At 28.4% G+C, this 16,530-nt stretch overlaps 1 protein-coding gene across 1 annotated transcript; it reads right to left on the bottom strand.

Annotated features, from left to right (window-relative positions):
* Positions 1–7,499: 7,499 nt before the first annotated feature.
* LOC119673798 lies at positions 7,500–14,747 on the bottom strand. Its single transcript, XM_038084860.1, has 3 exons — positions 14,134–14,747; positions 13,418–13,561; positions 7,500–8,291 (listed from the first exon to the last, which is right to left on the bottom strand). The coding sequence occupies exons 1-3, from the start codon at positions 14,437–14,439 to the stop codon at positions 7,584–7,586; spliced, it is 1,158 nt and encodes a 385-aa protein (XP_037940788.1). The 5' UTR covers positions 14,440–14,747; the 3' UTR covers positions 7,500–7,583.
* Positions 14,748–16,530: the final 1,783 nt, after the last annotated feature.

Here is a 16,530-nt window from a genome sequence, read left to right as displayed (position 1 = left end):
GTTGCAGGCGCCTCATATGCTTATGGGCTTCATTATGTATGCCAGACATTACTGCATTTTTATTTAACTTATGCATTTCTCTATGGTATATAACTTTTTTTAGATTGTTTCAGTAATAATATCTTTTGTTTAAAAGTTCAATAAAATTTACGCGGTTTACCAATGAACTAATACTCATATAAGTATTAGATATTAAAACGTTTTAAATGAAAAGGAAGAATGTTTTATATATGTGATAATTGTAATACTGTCATAACATCTATAATATAAATTTATTTCTGTATCTTGTATCTGTATCTTTTTATAGAAGCGATTATTTAATGTATACTTTTACTTTTTAATATATGATTCTGTAATTCTTATTTATAGAAATAAATAGATATAATTATTGAAGAATATTTGAGAAACCCCTGCTTTGAATGGAAAAACAGGGAAGGAGTGGTTGCCCAATGAAAAAATATTTATTGAAAATATGAATCTCTTAAAACAAAAACCTTATCATTAATTATCTGGCACCTCAATTAATAGAAAAAATCATTAATTTTTTTTATATTTCTTTTAAAGAGAGTGAGACGTTAAGAGAAACATCTTTGCAACATCAATTTTTAGGATTTAACTATCAAAAACTAAAACTCAATTTGAATCTTGAACTATATAATAAAATTTAGTCAATCCAATTATTGTAATTGAATGCACAATTTTAGTGCTAAACTATAGCATTTTAAATTAATTGAATATAATCAACTAAAATTTCTATAAATAAAATTATTGAAACAAAGAACTATGTAGTTATTATCAAACCTTATTAATATAAACTATTGTAAAAGTAAAAAATATTTTGGTAATAATGGTAATAATGGTAAGTCTATGCGTAAAATTGTTTTTTAGTTGGTATATTGGCCAATAAAACTGATATGTGTTAGCTTATTGAACAAAATTTGCTATAATGATGACTAAGTAATATCAAATGATATTAATGTAAAATTTTCAAGCGGTTTTCATATCATGAATAGACTTCAAGATGTTATATATATGTATCAAATTTTATCAAATTAGTTTTATTATAATGTATTTTCTTTCTTTAATTTGCAGATCGTCACTTAATCACATATATGATGTATGAAAACTTACAATCTTTGCTAATAATTTAAGGCAATAGATACCAACTGATGATAAAAACGGACATTTACACGACGGTACACCGAGATCTATGTAAGCTATTATAATACAGGTCTGAAAGCATCTTCTTCAAGGCATACTCTTACTTATTAGTCATACTTGTACTTATACCATAGATTATAAAGGCAAACAGCGGTACACTGTAATCTGTGAGATCTATTAAACTATATACCATTAGGTGCTATAAAGTACTTCATAAATACTAATAGATCATAGAGACAAACATTGGTATTCCGTGATCTGTTATACTATTAGATTCTCTAGAAGAGTACTTTAAAGATTTTTTGAGCTTTCCTAAGCTAGTTGGTTGATATAACAAAATATTCTATATAATTTAATAAAGGCGAGTAGAGGTTTTTTTTATTCATTTATTTATTAGTGTCTATAAAGCTTTCAGACAAATGTATGTAAATGTATTATAAATGTTATTAAAAAAATTGGTTTGTTTATAAATTTTAAAACAAAATAATGCACAAAAAATAATAAAAAAGGTAAGCTTCCTACTCAATTGGTAAAAAAAATTATAACTATTCCATTGTTTATGAGACTGTACTACTATTTTATAAAATCTTCCGAGGAAATATCATTCATTCAAAAATAATGTCAAATCCGTTGATATTTATGATTGGAAAGACATTTGATAAAAACAAAATAAATTTGAATAAATAAAAAAATTTTAGTAAATTTATGAGCTAAAGAAATTTATATAATTTGTAAGTATTTCCTGAACACCCGGTTCTGCGCAAAAGAAAAAAATAAAAAATATTTTTGCGAACCGCGAACCGGAAGTATGCATCATTTGCACATCTTAATTGACAAATCATTAAAAAATCTACTCTAATAGTTTTATTTGGTTTGAATAATGAAATATATCAACAACAGCATCAATTTATATCTTACTTATTTACAAAAACCAAAAAAAAAAAATAGACTAAAATAGTTTAAAAGAATGTGGTTTTCTGATTGAAGATGGGCGTAGCGCTGATGTGATGTAGTGGGGGTTTGCAAATGTTTCTCCAAATAATATCAGAAGAACAAAAGGGTTATTCGACTGAACTTAAATAACTAAAAGTAACAATTTCTCATAAAATAATACATTTTCACTAATACAATCAATTAGTTATCTGTATCTAATGCAATCACATTGCAATTTATCTGAGATATTATTGAGTAATATTACTCAAATATGTATACGTTAATACCCTCACTAAAGCGCCCATTTTATTATTATGAAAAAATTGCTTCAAGCCAACTATAAGGGCGGGAGTGGGTCACACAGTCTTATATACGACCCTTTAGCTACGTCCATGAATATGAATTTCAAGCAAAATATGAGTAATGTCATACATGCAGGTTAATCTATTAACATAAATCAAAGATTTGTTAACATAATTTCATCGTTATTTGAAAAATAAGTTACAAAAGAAAAAATAAAGAGTTTACTCATATCAGATCACTTAACACTCTCATATAATCTACCGGAAACGATGCTAATTTGTTGATTTTATGATAACAAAAATCAGCATTGTATAAATATTAACCCTTTGCATACTTTTAGCTTTTTTGTCTCAAAAATAAGTTTTTAAGTACATCTCTGCAATTTTTTGAACTGAGAGATTTTTTGAGATTGAGATGTTACAAGAAGTCATTACTTGTGCTGTAGTGAGGTTTGGTATGTAAGATCATCACTTCAAACTAATATAATTGCTTTGGCTTAATTATAAATACGCTACGCTTTCACTAAATAAATTAAAGCCATATAGAGTTAATACCTATAATCAATAACTGTATTTCTTAAACTAAGATTGGTGTTATAATTGCTTTTTACTTGGGAACTTTATAACGAAGTATCCGTTATGATTATGGAACAAGCAACTAATGCAAATTTTTTTATTTGTTTCATACGAGGTAGATATATATAAATGATAGACTGTTAAGGTAATTGACGAAGTAACGACTGTATTTTGATGTTTTGGCATCTTCTGTGTTTATTTTATTATAATTTTGTATAGCCCGCCAATATTTCACTAACTTATTTAGGCATTATTTGTTTTCTAGTATACATTTTCAGTTAGAAGAAAATGTGCAAATAGCAAGAGACTAAATTATAAAATGGATACGGACAACTATGCTCAGGCTTATAGGTATATTATAAACAAATGACACTGGATATTGTTTATGTATTTTATAATTTTTATTCTCTTTTTGTTTTAACAAATTATTATTATTATTATTTAAATTTTTCCGCTATAAATTTTACATTGTATATTTTGTTAGTGTCCCTGAAGATGACTATCGAAGGTAATCAAAATATCAGAAAATATCTTAATAAAATATTATTTTTTTTAAATATAAAAAATAAATTATAGTTGTTTTATTTTTATTTAAAAGACCAATTAGCCCGCTCACAAATTTTTATATTAACAAACTTATTTTTAATTATTAGCGTTTCTGGTTTTATGTGTCATTATATAAAGGTGAGTACGTAAAAGGTTAAAAGAATTTTTAAACAAAAAAAATTGCAAAATCTTTCTATAAAATATCTGTTGGAAAAGAGCCATTCTTAATCAATTTACTACGCTATCAGTATATATATGTATATTGTAATTGATTAATTAATAAGCAATATAGTAATATAATTTTAATAAAATATTAGAAATATTAGAAATATTATATATGGCATTTATTATTGAATTTAGAGAGATATTATTATAATTCTTTCTGTCTCTGTATATCTCTGTGCATAGTCTTCGGTTTCAATTTGGAAAGGTAATCTCCTATACTGATTTCGTATGTGAAATCAATCAATTGATTAGGAATGTTTATTATTTCATATAACTTGTGTAAGAACACAAAGAACTATTGTGATGTTTATTGGTTTTTTATTTCTATTATATTATGTGGATCCTTTAGTACTCTTTTTAACAAATTATATATTCACACTATTTTAATTGTATTTTTTTTATATATCATTTAAGATTTTTTTTTTCTGAAAATTTATTACCTGTAATCCTAACAAAGATACGAGTGCGAGTATAAAGACAAACGTGTTAAAAATTCATTAAATAAATTCTTTTACTCTTTTCTCATTTCCAAATGAACTTCAAATATTTATGCATACTTATGCGCTACAATAAGAGTTAAAAATATTGACATTCAACTTGTTGCAAAGGCAAATATTTACCAATGAAATTCGTGCTGTGCGAAACCGACTGATAAGGCATGCGAAGAACGAAGAACGAAGAACGAAGAACGAAGAACGAAGAACTGTTGGAGGCTGTGCACTGAGCATGAGCCAAAGTCAATAGAGGATTCGAATGTATTGAATGAACATGTTGCTTTGGTTATGTAAACAAGTAAATATTTGACTTCCGCCGATTATGTTAAGATGTTTGCTTAGCGATAAGTTTGATTAAATAGCATCACTCCCGCTTTTTCTTATCTCAATGTAGTCATAAAAGTGAGATACAAAAAAAAACTCAAAAAAAACTAAATAAATGATATCCAGGTGCAATATTATGCGCAATCCAACATAATAACATCGTGTACACTTAGCAACAGGACAACATAAACGCTATACAAAATAATTCTTTTCAAATTCCGTTTACGGGTTGGCCACACAGGCGCCACTATAGCCATTTATTTCGATTGTCCAAGCAGTTCCATTGCTATGCTGGCATGTATCGGTATGCTCATCTATTCAGAGTCTCTAATGAGCGTTATAAATCTGTATGACCTTTATGCTGTCAATTGGATTTATATTGTCAACTATTCTCTGTATTTACCACTACAGTTCGGGTCTGTTGTTGTTGCTGCTGCGTTTTGCTAGGTATTGTTATTTTGAGCCTTCACTGTTGTTTGCTTTATTGACAATTAAAAATTGTATTGAATTTTGATCGGCCACAGTCAATTCGTTCATTATCTGCGTATCATCTGCTCTCTGGCTTACGGCTGATGGCTGATGGCTGTTGGCTATTGGCTCTTGGCCGATGGTTATTGAGTTTGGTTTGGATTTTGTGAATTAAGTAGGGTTGTTGCTTTGCTTTCCGATATCGACATGCTGCTTTGTCGTACTCTATCGTATCATGTATGTACGTGCGATCTGAAGTGGGTGCAAAATGTGAATTTTCACGCCTTTGATCTTTGACCGCCTCTTTTGTTAGTGTTTTCTGAGGGTTTGAAGTGGATTTCAATATGTTTGAGAGTATTTTTGCTTAGTTTAATTATTACCTTTTTATCCCATGTCCATTGTTGGAATCATTGTACAGATATAAAGAAAATAAAATTATAAAATTATTTGTGACAAAACTGGATTAGGGGAGATCAGCTGGAAAAATAATGCAATAAATTTATGTTTTGTCAATTTATTATAAATAGACGAATAATGAAATATGAATTATTTAAAAAAATTTTTTTTTTGAAATTTAGTTGGCTTTAGTATTTGACAACAATGATATTGCATACTCTTAAGAAATAATACTTACTTACTTAGTTGGCCATTGCAGACGTGAGTCGTCCTTGGACGCGTCTAGTAGCCTGATTAGTTGCTTGTTGTTGCCAGTTGATAGTACCGAGCGCCCTTAAATCATTGGTCACCTGGTACGTCCACCGAAGATGTGGATGTTCTCTACGTTTTCCACTTGCGGGTACCGAATCAAACACATTTCCAGCTGGAGCACTTTCTTCTTGACCAAGATAGCGAAGCCGCTGAATTTTTGCGCTTAACCATTTCAATGACGTGTATATTATTAAGAAATAATAGTTAATGTAAATTCATTTAAGTTTTAAGTAAAACTTTGACTGTTTAATAAATTTAATCCTCTTAATGATGCTGAATATTCTTAATAAACTTAATGTATAGAAATTGACTGGGTTGAAAAATCTATTTTTTATGCACTTTAAATCTATTTTTTTAACAGTTTTAATTTGTAATTATTTATTACTATGTTTTTTTTAAATATTTCGAGAAAAACGTTTTTCATAACCATCTTTGGTTCTCTACGATTTATCGATGAATCCTACATTGGAACGAATCACGAGCTTTATTATGATAATAATAGAACTTATCGAATTAAAATTTAACCGTATTGCTGGCTTGTTCATGTTCTGAGTATGGATCACGATGCTCCAGCAAAAGAGGTGTTTCAAGAAGAAGTTGAAGTAAGAAGGCGTAGAGATAGAGGGAGTTAGAGCGAACACTAACCGCACTTGATGGACGCGTTTGGAGAAGAACGCCTATAGTCGAGACGCTTGGAGAGGAATGCTTAGTCTTACATTTTGAACAACCTTCTGTTATTGATGTTTGTTGTTCTTAAAATATCTTACAACCTTTTTACCCTAGAAGGCTGGAGAAACTATTTGACGCTGATACTCGGTAGTTTTTTTCTTTTATTTGTGACCATTCCTATTATAGCAGCATTATTACAGAAATTGATGCAGTTACCGTTATGTGCATGTTTCATATCAAATTTCTGATTGAAGCAACTCTCAGTGCAAAAATGAATAGCACACTTGAGAATCCATAGCGTAAACAGCTTAAAAGTTAAGGGGGTAAAAAATGTAATCTAAGTAGTGAGTCATTTTTGCCATAAGATGACTAAGTGCTATATATTATATTAATATAAGTCATTTTAGGTAGCCTCGGTAGCTAATAGGTAGCTAATTATGTTCGCGACATCACGGTACAGATGACAGATATATATATATCAAAGTAAAATCTACATTCTATATATTTTTATTTACTTCATTAGTTGGCCATTACAGATGTAAGACGTTCTTGGTCAAGACGCCTATTGTATCTCGGACTATCATTATTTTCTGGAAATGTTAAGTGAGGGTACTCTTAATAGCAGTAAAGTATATTTTGTATAATTTAATGTGAATTAAAAGTGGATTGCAAATCTTGATATTGAAGAGTTGTTAATCGTATCTTTGATTGATTTAATTAGAATAAAACTTAATTAATAAAATAAAAATGCTAAATATTTGTCTTTGATAAATATATATTTTATTATTATTTTATATAAAAAATAGTTTTTGATATATATAAACCCGTATTGTTTGATTATCAAAATAGTTATTGTTTCATCTTAAAGTATATCACAGTACAGTAACGGTTTTGCATACTGACAAACTGTTATGCAAATAGAGATATCTCGTATAATAAATTAAATTGTAGTTAAAATACTTATAATTCGAAAATAATATTGATGTATAGTAAAGTGAATGAAGTAGTTTCGTAGCTGTCATGGGTAACTGATAATAAATAGATTAATATGAGCATGAAGATATGAATAAATAAATATTTTTCGTTTTGTGACTTCGGTTGTGTGATGCATTTTATAAATACGAAGGATTTACTTAATATTATTATTAAAATAGGAATTCGTTGGAATGGAATGTTTTTAAATTTGCTTCCTTTCGTTGTGCGAATGTTGCTTATGTCGTCTATTGCCACTAAGATTTGTGTTTGTGTTTTTTGCAGTGTGACCACCACTTACATTAGTGGGCCTCTTTCTGTGACGTACTTTAGATGATTGACTGAAATTCGTTTCAAAGCTATTAATACTGCTGCTAAGGTCCTTGCTATCGCTTTGTAAATAACTCTGTTGACTGCTATTCAATTGCTTGGAACTGCCTTTACTGCTGCTACTACTGCTTGTGCTGTGACTATCCAATTGTACCGGACCAGGACGCGTTATATGCGAGCGCAACACTTTAAGCATGGCACGCAACATGCTAAGGTAACGATGTTTTGCAACTTTTAAGTCTGTCGATATCAATTCATGCAGTTCCTTGCTTTGTTGCGTATCCCATTTATGACCGAATACATGCTTTAGATGTGACTGGAACTCTAGCTTCTTCTCCATGGCTGCACGCTTAATGGTCTTAATGTTACGCCGTGACTTATGGGTATTAACCGAGGTATTATTAATGGCTGTTTCAATTTCGCATAATACGGATAGTGCGCTTTCCTTTAATTTGTCCAACTCGAGGTATATCGGACTAGCGTGTTGCAGCACATGCTGATCCCAGTGCATTTCAGCACGTCTCAAATATGTAAATGCGGCAACATGGATTTGTAAATAGCGATGCCAACGACGCAAAGCCACCTGCAAAATAAAATAAAACCAACATTGAATTTTATGTAACTAATTAAAAAGATTTACAAGCAATTAGCGCTATTTTGCGATGAGATAATATATGCTATAATGAAATGTCAGGTAGTAATTACGAGTCGAGATTTGCGCAGATTATAAACAATCTGTAAAAGCGTTATACAATTTTAAAGGTTGTATATATTATTGTTTATATGTATGTATATAAAGAAATAAATTAGCATTTAATAATCTTACGAAGAGCAGTGAAAACAATAACAAAAAGTTGAATAGCCTTTTGTGAGGCACGTGAAGTGATTGTATTTCGAAAAGCAATTTTAATGTAAACAAGTATTTCAAAAGGCAAAAATCTATAAAAACTGTAAAAGTGCTTAACTGATTAATAATTTATAAAGCTTGTTTCTATTCTCAATTGTGTTTAAGAATAGAAAAACATTTTATTGGAAATGAATTGATAGCCAATACGGCGTCGGTTGTGAGAAGTACGACTGCTGACCTATAATTGGACATGGTCAGTTAGTGATATCTGTAAGAACATTTTTTGTTGCTTGACTGTGAAGATAGTGCACTAAATATACTATTTTAATAGGGAAGTAATATTATATTTACTGATTATTTATTTTTTAATATTGTATAAAAGTGAATGCATTAGTTTTAAAACTTATTTATTCAATGGATTTTAATTTTTTTAAAATAATTTTTTATTAGATTATTTTTTATTTTTTATTAGTTTTATTTTTATAATATTTGTAGCTTATTATACATTTTGTTTTTGTGTATAAACAAATATTCTATTTGCATTATCATATGCAACAAAGTAGTTACCCTTATCACTTTTCTAACTGAAAGACTAATCAATTAGCGCACGTTAAGTATGATAACTGTGAACGCCGACAGAAAGTGAAATTTGTACGCTCTATTTTATATGCAGCAGTCAATCGTATCTCAATGGCGTATCTGTACAATAACAACAAATGACAATAACAAGTCGGTAAACCTGTCGATTGCGAGCGCGCTGCTGCCGCCACTTCAAGTGACGTTTCGAGCGAGCAATTTTATAGCAGCGATATATATTTGCTTTTCCATTATTAATTTTTGTTTACATTTGAAATTATGCCGCTACGCTACGCTGCTATGCCGCCATGCCGCTATGCCGCTATGCCGCATTGCCGCTACTTAAGCGCGAGCGGGCGTGCAAGTGGCTGAACGTACGAACGAACGTTCCGAAGCTATTTTTATCCGCTTATTATCGAACCGGGGATTCCTCATGCCCGCCATGAATCACTTAAAGTAATTCGCTTGAGTTGTGTCATAGCGTTAAGCGCGCATATAATCGAGCGACTATGAGCGCTCGTTTGCGAGTACGCTACACACTATACGGTACACGGTACGCTGTTAGCGTTCAGTTTTATGTACGTGATAGTTAGATATGCTCTAATCAGATACATTCGATGTACGATGTTTTCGCTTGTGAATTGTAGGAATTGTGTGAAATCTGATGACGTCAATGGCACAAGTTATGATTGTTTAATGAGCTAACTTATTCATAAGTTCAGTTGAAATGTCATAGTTTTTTCTTATGTATTTATTTATTTATTTTTTTTTTTTGTGAATATATATTTTTTAAGCTTTACTATAGCAAAATTTTAAAATCGGCTTGTGGTGTCACTGTGTCAATAATTTCATTAAGACTGTGTGCTGCCTCAGATGAGCGGCTGTGACGTTTGGTTTGCGCAGTGGTTAGGGCGCACCAAAGCGCTTAAACAATGTTTTTGCTTGTAATTGCTGATATTTTGTGGATAAAAATTAAATAATTTGTTCGTACGTATATTGAATTCTAGGAATAAAATTAAAATATTTTTAGAATTTCATTGTGAATTTGTGTTTAAATTATTTTATTTGATGTGATGACTAAAGGTTTGCAATTGAAGTTCAAAATGTTGAGAGATAAATTGTACTCATATCTTTCAAAGAAAAACAATTATTGCTTTATTAATTTATAATTATAAATATTAATGACTATAATTGCTTAAGAGAAATCTATTTATCAATATTTAATAAATCTATTTATCTATTTTTCAATTACAATTATTATCATTACAAAATATATATATATACAGTGTTTTATGAGGCAACTTAAAAATTACACTATGAAGTTTTCTTCAAAGGAAAAGAAAAAGATGTAATAAATGAGATATATTTGATATACATAAAAAAATTTTAAATTTGTGCTATACACTTGTTGAGTCTATTTCGCCAACTATAGGTCATGTTATGTATATAGCGAGTTACATCGCAATTGTTAATTTTCTATTTTTCTTATCACTCATTATCATTTTGATTCCTTTTCTTGCTACACACGCCACATTCAGTCATTTTTGAGATAATAATTTTAGTGTATTATATTTTCATGCTTGTATATAGAGAGCTTATAATATAGAGAGTCACATCACAATTGTTAATTTCCTATTTTACTTATCATTTTGATTCCTTTTCTGCCACACATGCCACACTTGAGTAATTTATGAGAGTAATTTTGGTGCATGAGGAATAATTTTTATGCTTCTCACATTCAATGACATGAGTAAAATTTCAATTCACTAAATGTGGTAAACTGTGTGAAAAGTGTTATAACAATTAATTTTTTCCTGAATTTTACTCAAGTGTGGCATGAGTCAATAGGCGCAAGTTCTGACTATAGACTATGGCCGAAATATTAATAACAATAAAATATATTTTTTAAATTAATTCTCTAAAAAAATATATATATATATAAATATTTATATTATTTTCCTTATATACATTAAATTCTTTAAATTTACATATTCCATAAATATTGTCATTTTATAGTTTTATTTTTAATTTTAAGCTATTTATATAACTTCCAGCTTTCCATTCAAAGTCAGTATACATGTTCAGTTTTCTTCCTCATGTATCTGATGTTGTGGTTGAAGCTTGATTGAAATATTGCTTTTCATTTTCTATGCTTAGCAATCCAACAAGCTGTAGATTGTTTTAGCTTCTTAAATGCTACTGACAACCATCAAACAAAGTAAACTACCAAACTGCTGAAATGCCATAAAAGATGTATGAGCCATCGCCTTTATGCCCAGAGTACTTAAAGTGTACACGTACACGTCAAAATAATAATTTCTATCCTATTGCACATAAGATTGTGTAAGAAATTACTTTAACAACAGGTTACATCCTTGATATGTGAGTGTAAGCCATAAATAAATATTTTAAAAAATAAATATATAAAGAGGACAAAAAAAATCCCGTAGCATTCACACAAAAATGAAACTACTCAATCAACGCCCCCAGGGCAACGCGCCGACAATTATTAACATAACCACATATAACTCTATATAACTTATGTATTGGCGCATGTACTCCTATACCGAACGATTTTGACTATATATCAATATATCGCAACATACAAAGCAGACAACTACTGCAGTTAGTATGAGTATCTCTCGTACTTTTATTTATTTATCATTTTTTGCTGTGCCAAAAAAGGCCCTTTGGCGGCATGTAACATGCAAGCAAAGTATCTACAAAATTTCAAAAAAAAAAAAACAAATAAAGAAAAACGTAAAGTCTACAGTTTAAGGCCTTAACAAAAGCCAAGAGGCTGAAATCCACTTTTAACTGCAATACTCAACATTAAAGCTGATTTAAGTGCTATATATCGTACATATGTTGATATACAAATGCCTGTCTCCATATCTGTCCGTCTGTCTTTTGGTCCGTGCGTTTTAAATGTTTGTAATAATTTCATGTCTGATTTAATTTTGTCTTAATTCCAGAACAAGCTTAACGTTGCACGTATAGATGACTCGGCTGCGCATCTTAAGCGCTATAACAGACGCAGATCGCTTCATAAAGCAAGAAGAAAGAGGGCAGCGTGTATGTATGTAAAGAATCCCACCATGATCGCACGCTTTTTGTTGAAAATTGTGGGAACAAAATAATGTAATACGAATGAAATAAAAAATTCGACAAAAAAAAAAAATAAATTTCAGTAGAGAGGAAGAGTTAAAACAACAGATAAAAACAATAAAAAGATTAAAAATACTAAATGTTTATAAGTGTGAAGACAAACAAGATTTAAACTGGTATAAAATTGTGCTGAACTTGACATGAAGCGGTTTTAATAAAAACATTGCGTACTCGTATTATTATATATATGTATAATAAACTAAATTAAAAAAAAAAGTTGAGCTACTAATTAAGAATTTTTAAGCAGACTGTGTGAAAAGATTTTAGTTAAGATACTCTAAACAGAAGAGTGCTCTACTGCGCTAAGACGACTACTCAAACCTAAGACTATTGCTACTCAAACCATTAATAGTCATATTTTTAATATTTTTATTGTACAATTATTGATATTGTACAATAACGTCAATATTTTTTTCTGATATTGATCAAGCTAAAACTTTTTTTTTACAATTTCTTTATTGAAATATTCCAGCGTTTACTTAAAGTATTAGCTATCAATTGAGTATTGTCATGTATTTGAAGTTATTTTTGTCACATCAAATATGTTACGCATACGCCAAGCATGGTCCAAAGCATTATGTTTAATATTTTTTCAACAAATTTTGGACTATTTTTGGTCTTCATAATATTCAAATTAAATATTTCCGTAACTAAGTGATATCAGCTCTTGCTTAAATGATCAATAACGTGTTCGGAAAGTAAGTGCTTACCAGCTTAAACAGGAAAAATCTTGTTAATTATTTGAAATTAATTTATTAAGTTTATTAACAACATTTTAAACAATAAAAGAAACTGTACAAATATGTAAAATAGTTTAACAGATTAAAATAAATTCGGTCAGTAAAAAATTTAGGTTTGAAGCGGTTATTATTTGTTTAAAAATTTTCTATAATATTTGTTAATAAAATATTTGTCAAATTTGTTTATGCATTTATATAAAATTTGCATGTAAATATTTGTACTACTCTGGGTAAGACGTGGTTTGTACTCGGATATACCATGAAGATTTATCATAAAATTAGCGATATATTAAACTTAATATAATGATTTTAAAATGATATAGTGCGGTTAAAAGCTAGCATTTTTTTTATTAAATTGGTTAAATAGATTTGACTTACATTAGAATTCAGTTTTATCACTGGCAAGAAATTATGAGAGTTCTTTGGCCAACTGCGCATATTAGTAGCGTTTATAGCAGAATTAGTTGTGGCTCTTAGAGTTTTAAGCTCACGGGATACATTGCTTTGTAACCAGCGAAGTGACTAAAATAAGAATAATAAAAAAATAAATTTTTATTTTTAAAAATAATAAATTGATAATAATTTATTGTTTTAAAGATCAAACAATTTTTAATAATAATTTTGGTTTTTTAACTTATTGAAAAATTTTTATTTACTTTTAAAAAATTTTATTTTAACCGATATCTCGACTATATTCTATAATCATAGTACCTGATATCGGTTAAAATAAAATCTTTTAAAAACAAATAATATATTTTTAAATTTAAATATTAATCATTTTGTTTAAGATTTCATTATAATAAAAAGTATAAGAACAATATTTATAAACTAAAATAATAAACGTATATTTTTTTATTTTTGACAATTAGTAATAAAATATTAATTATTTTGTCAAAGGTTTAATTATAGTTAAAAGTTTAAGAACAAGATAATAAACTAGAATCGACAAAAATGAAATTTAGCCACTAGTGTTTTGTCAAAGTTTAATTTTAAATTTAAAGTCTAAGTTTCGTTTTATGTCACTAAAATATCCATACTAAACTTTTTTACATAATTGATATAAAATAAGAAATTAAATGTTTTGGTTTACTTACTGTTTTTACTGGTTGTACAGGACTTTTTGTCTCCACCCAAACGCCATTGCAAGGATTCGACCATTCAATACTTTGTGATACTCCTTCCTTTGCATAAATGCTGTGCCAACTATCTTCTGCATAGCGTTTGTTTATGCGTGTATCACTTTTAAGTCGCTGTTGGCTTTTTTCCTCAATGTCTACTGTTAGTAACATTTCTGTTGTTTTCTGTTGCATTGCATTCTCTTCTGTTAGTTTATTTGCATTTTTTAACCATAAAGGATTGGCTAGTGTCTGTTGGCTTTGATTTAATACTGTTAAGGTCATTATAAATATGAAGATTGACAAATATTTTTGTGGATGTGTTGATGTAATTTTGTAGCTTTTACATACAAAATGATCAATGTTACAAAATTTATTTGTTTGTTGTTGTTGTTGTTTTGTTGCCTTATACCACACGTTGTTGCATATTTTATTGTTATTGTTTTGTTTATGATGTATATTACTAATACTTTGGATATGTTTCTGCTTTGCTTGATGTATGTAGCAACATTGACGTGTGGTGCCTAGGCTAGGGAAAATTTTTTGTGTTAAGTTAGCCGTTTTGCTGAATTCTTTGGTTGCTTTATATCTGCAACCACCTGCAAATGTCAAAATACAACGATTTGTTGAATAAATTTATTTAAAAAAAAAATATTGTATTAAATTAATAAGTAAATAAAAATACATAATAAAAAATTGTAAACATAAAAACTAAATAAATTTTAATAAACTATAAATGTTAATAAAAGTTTTCAATTAAAATCCCCGCCATAAGGGATTTTCCAAAATTAATGAGGTGCTTATAAAAAATTTTCATTAAATTTTTGGTTATCGGGCATGAACGAAATGTAAAAATGAGGTGTAAGTATTAACATAAAAAATTAAAAGTAGAAATATATTTATACATTTATGTGTGTATTGAAAAAAATATATAAATTTTTGTTTTGTTATTTTTTTATTTTTTTTGTTATTCAACTCGAACTACAATGAACGTATTTACCAAGCATGTGAAATTTATTGTTAATGCGCTGCAAAAATTTTACTGCTAAACGGTACTTTTTTCATTTTGGCCTAATGTTAGTAACATACTTGTGATCAGCGTTTTCTTATGTAAACAAACATGAGCAGTTATTGTCGCTTGAAGCTGAACATGCGCAAAATATGGGTTAATTGTTGTGAGAAGTCAGCTGGTACGTATGATAAACAAATTTTTGTTAATAAGTTAAGGTGAAGGGAAATGAGTATCACAGAGGTGAGATGTAGTAAAAGAGTTTTTGTTATAATAATTTGAGTATTTATAGAAAATGTATTTAATTTGAAGAAATTTAAATGGAAACAATATGTATATTTTGCATAATTAACTAACATTATAAATAAGCATTTATTTTTCTTATGACTAAATTTTATGTATATATCTTTTGGAGCGGGCTAATTGGTCAGTGGTTTAAATAATATAAATGTATTTCATAGTCACCAATATTTCGAGTTTAGTCTATAGTCAACATCACAGGGTACTGACATAAAACAAATAATATATAATAATATTAGTTTCAAAATGAAAAATATTGATCCCATATAACAATTATACTGGGGTTTTGCTTAATAATTTGATTTGAAACTGGCAATTTATTATAATAGCAAGCCAATTTTAGACTAGGGTATAATAAAGAACTGATCATGTTAATATAGAGAGAACTGATAATTAAACGTTGAGTTTAAAGTTTTTTGTTTTGCAATAAGAATGAAATGAAAGACAACGAAATATATTGAAACATATATTAAATGAGTTGTGTGAATACATAAATTCATTTTTATAAATAAAATTATAAAACATAAATTTTTAGTTTAATTTTATTTAATTTTATATTAAATATTTTTAAACAGGTTAATTGTTTAAGTAACACACAACTTTTTCAATTATTGTTGAAATATATATTTTAATATTCGCAATATTTTGATTATAGTCTACAGTCTTATTCGGGGTAATATTAATTTTAATAATTTATGTTATCTCACGAGAAACGTTTAAATAACATTTTTTAAATTTTTTAGAAAAAATCTAAATACATAATAAAAAATTATATTAAGTGGATTAGGCAATAAACATGTCATACACGTATACTTAATATTTATCGTATGTGTTTTTTATTACTAATTTTAATTAAATTCATATGTCGAAATGTCTAAAACGATTTCTGCTAACAAACCATCGAAGTGTAAGACGCTGTTAATAAAATATGTAACTTCAACTGTAATAATCATTATGACAGAGTTGTTCAAATCACAAGATTAAGTCAATAAGTCAATTAGTTAGTAATATTACTAGTAGACTTCATTATAAATCAATTTTAAATGACTTTTAAGTATATATTTTTA

Source organism: Teleopsis dalmanni, chromosome 1 (assembly GCF_002237135.1).
Source record: "Teleopsis dalmanni isolate 2A chromosome 1, ASM223713v2, whole genome shotgun sequence".
Classification (NCBI taxonomy): domain Eukaryota; kingdom Metazoa; phylum Arthropoda; class Insecta; order Diptera; family Diopsidae; genus Teleopsis; species Teleopsis dalmanni.
Note: the sequence above shows the minus strand (reverse complement) of the source record. Positions and strands in the feature narration are given on the sequence as shown.

Bases quoted from the DNA above. Each gene is read 5' to 3' on its own strand.
- LOC119673798 (XM_038084860.1), bottom strand. From the start codon at position 14,439: ATGACCTTAACAGTATTAAATCAAAGCCAACAGACACTAGCCAATCCT. The intron at 13,562-14,133 runs GTAAGTAAACCA...TTCTTATTTTAG, and splicing joins CTGTACAACCAGTAAAAACA to TCACTTCGCTGGTTACAAAG. The intron at 8,292-13,417 runs GTAAGTCAAATC...TTTATTTTGCAG, and splicing joins TGATAAAACTGAATTCTAAT to GTGGCTTTGCGTCGTTGGCA.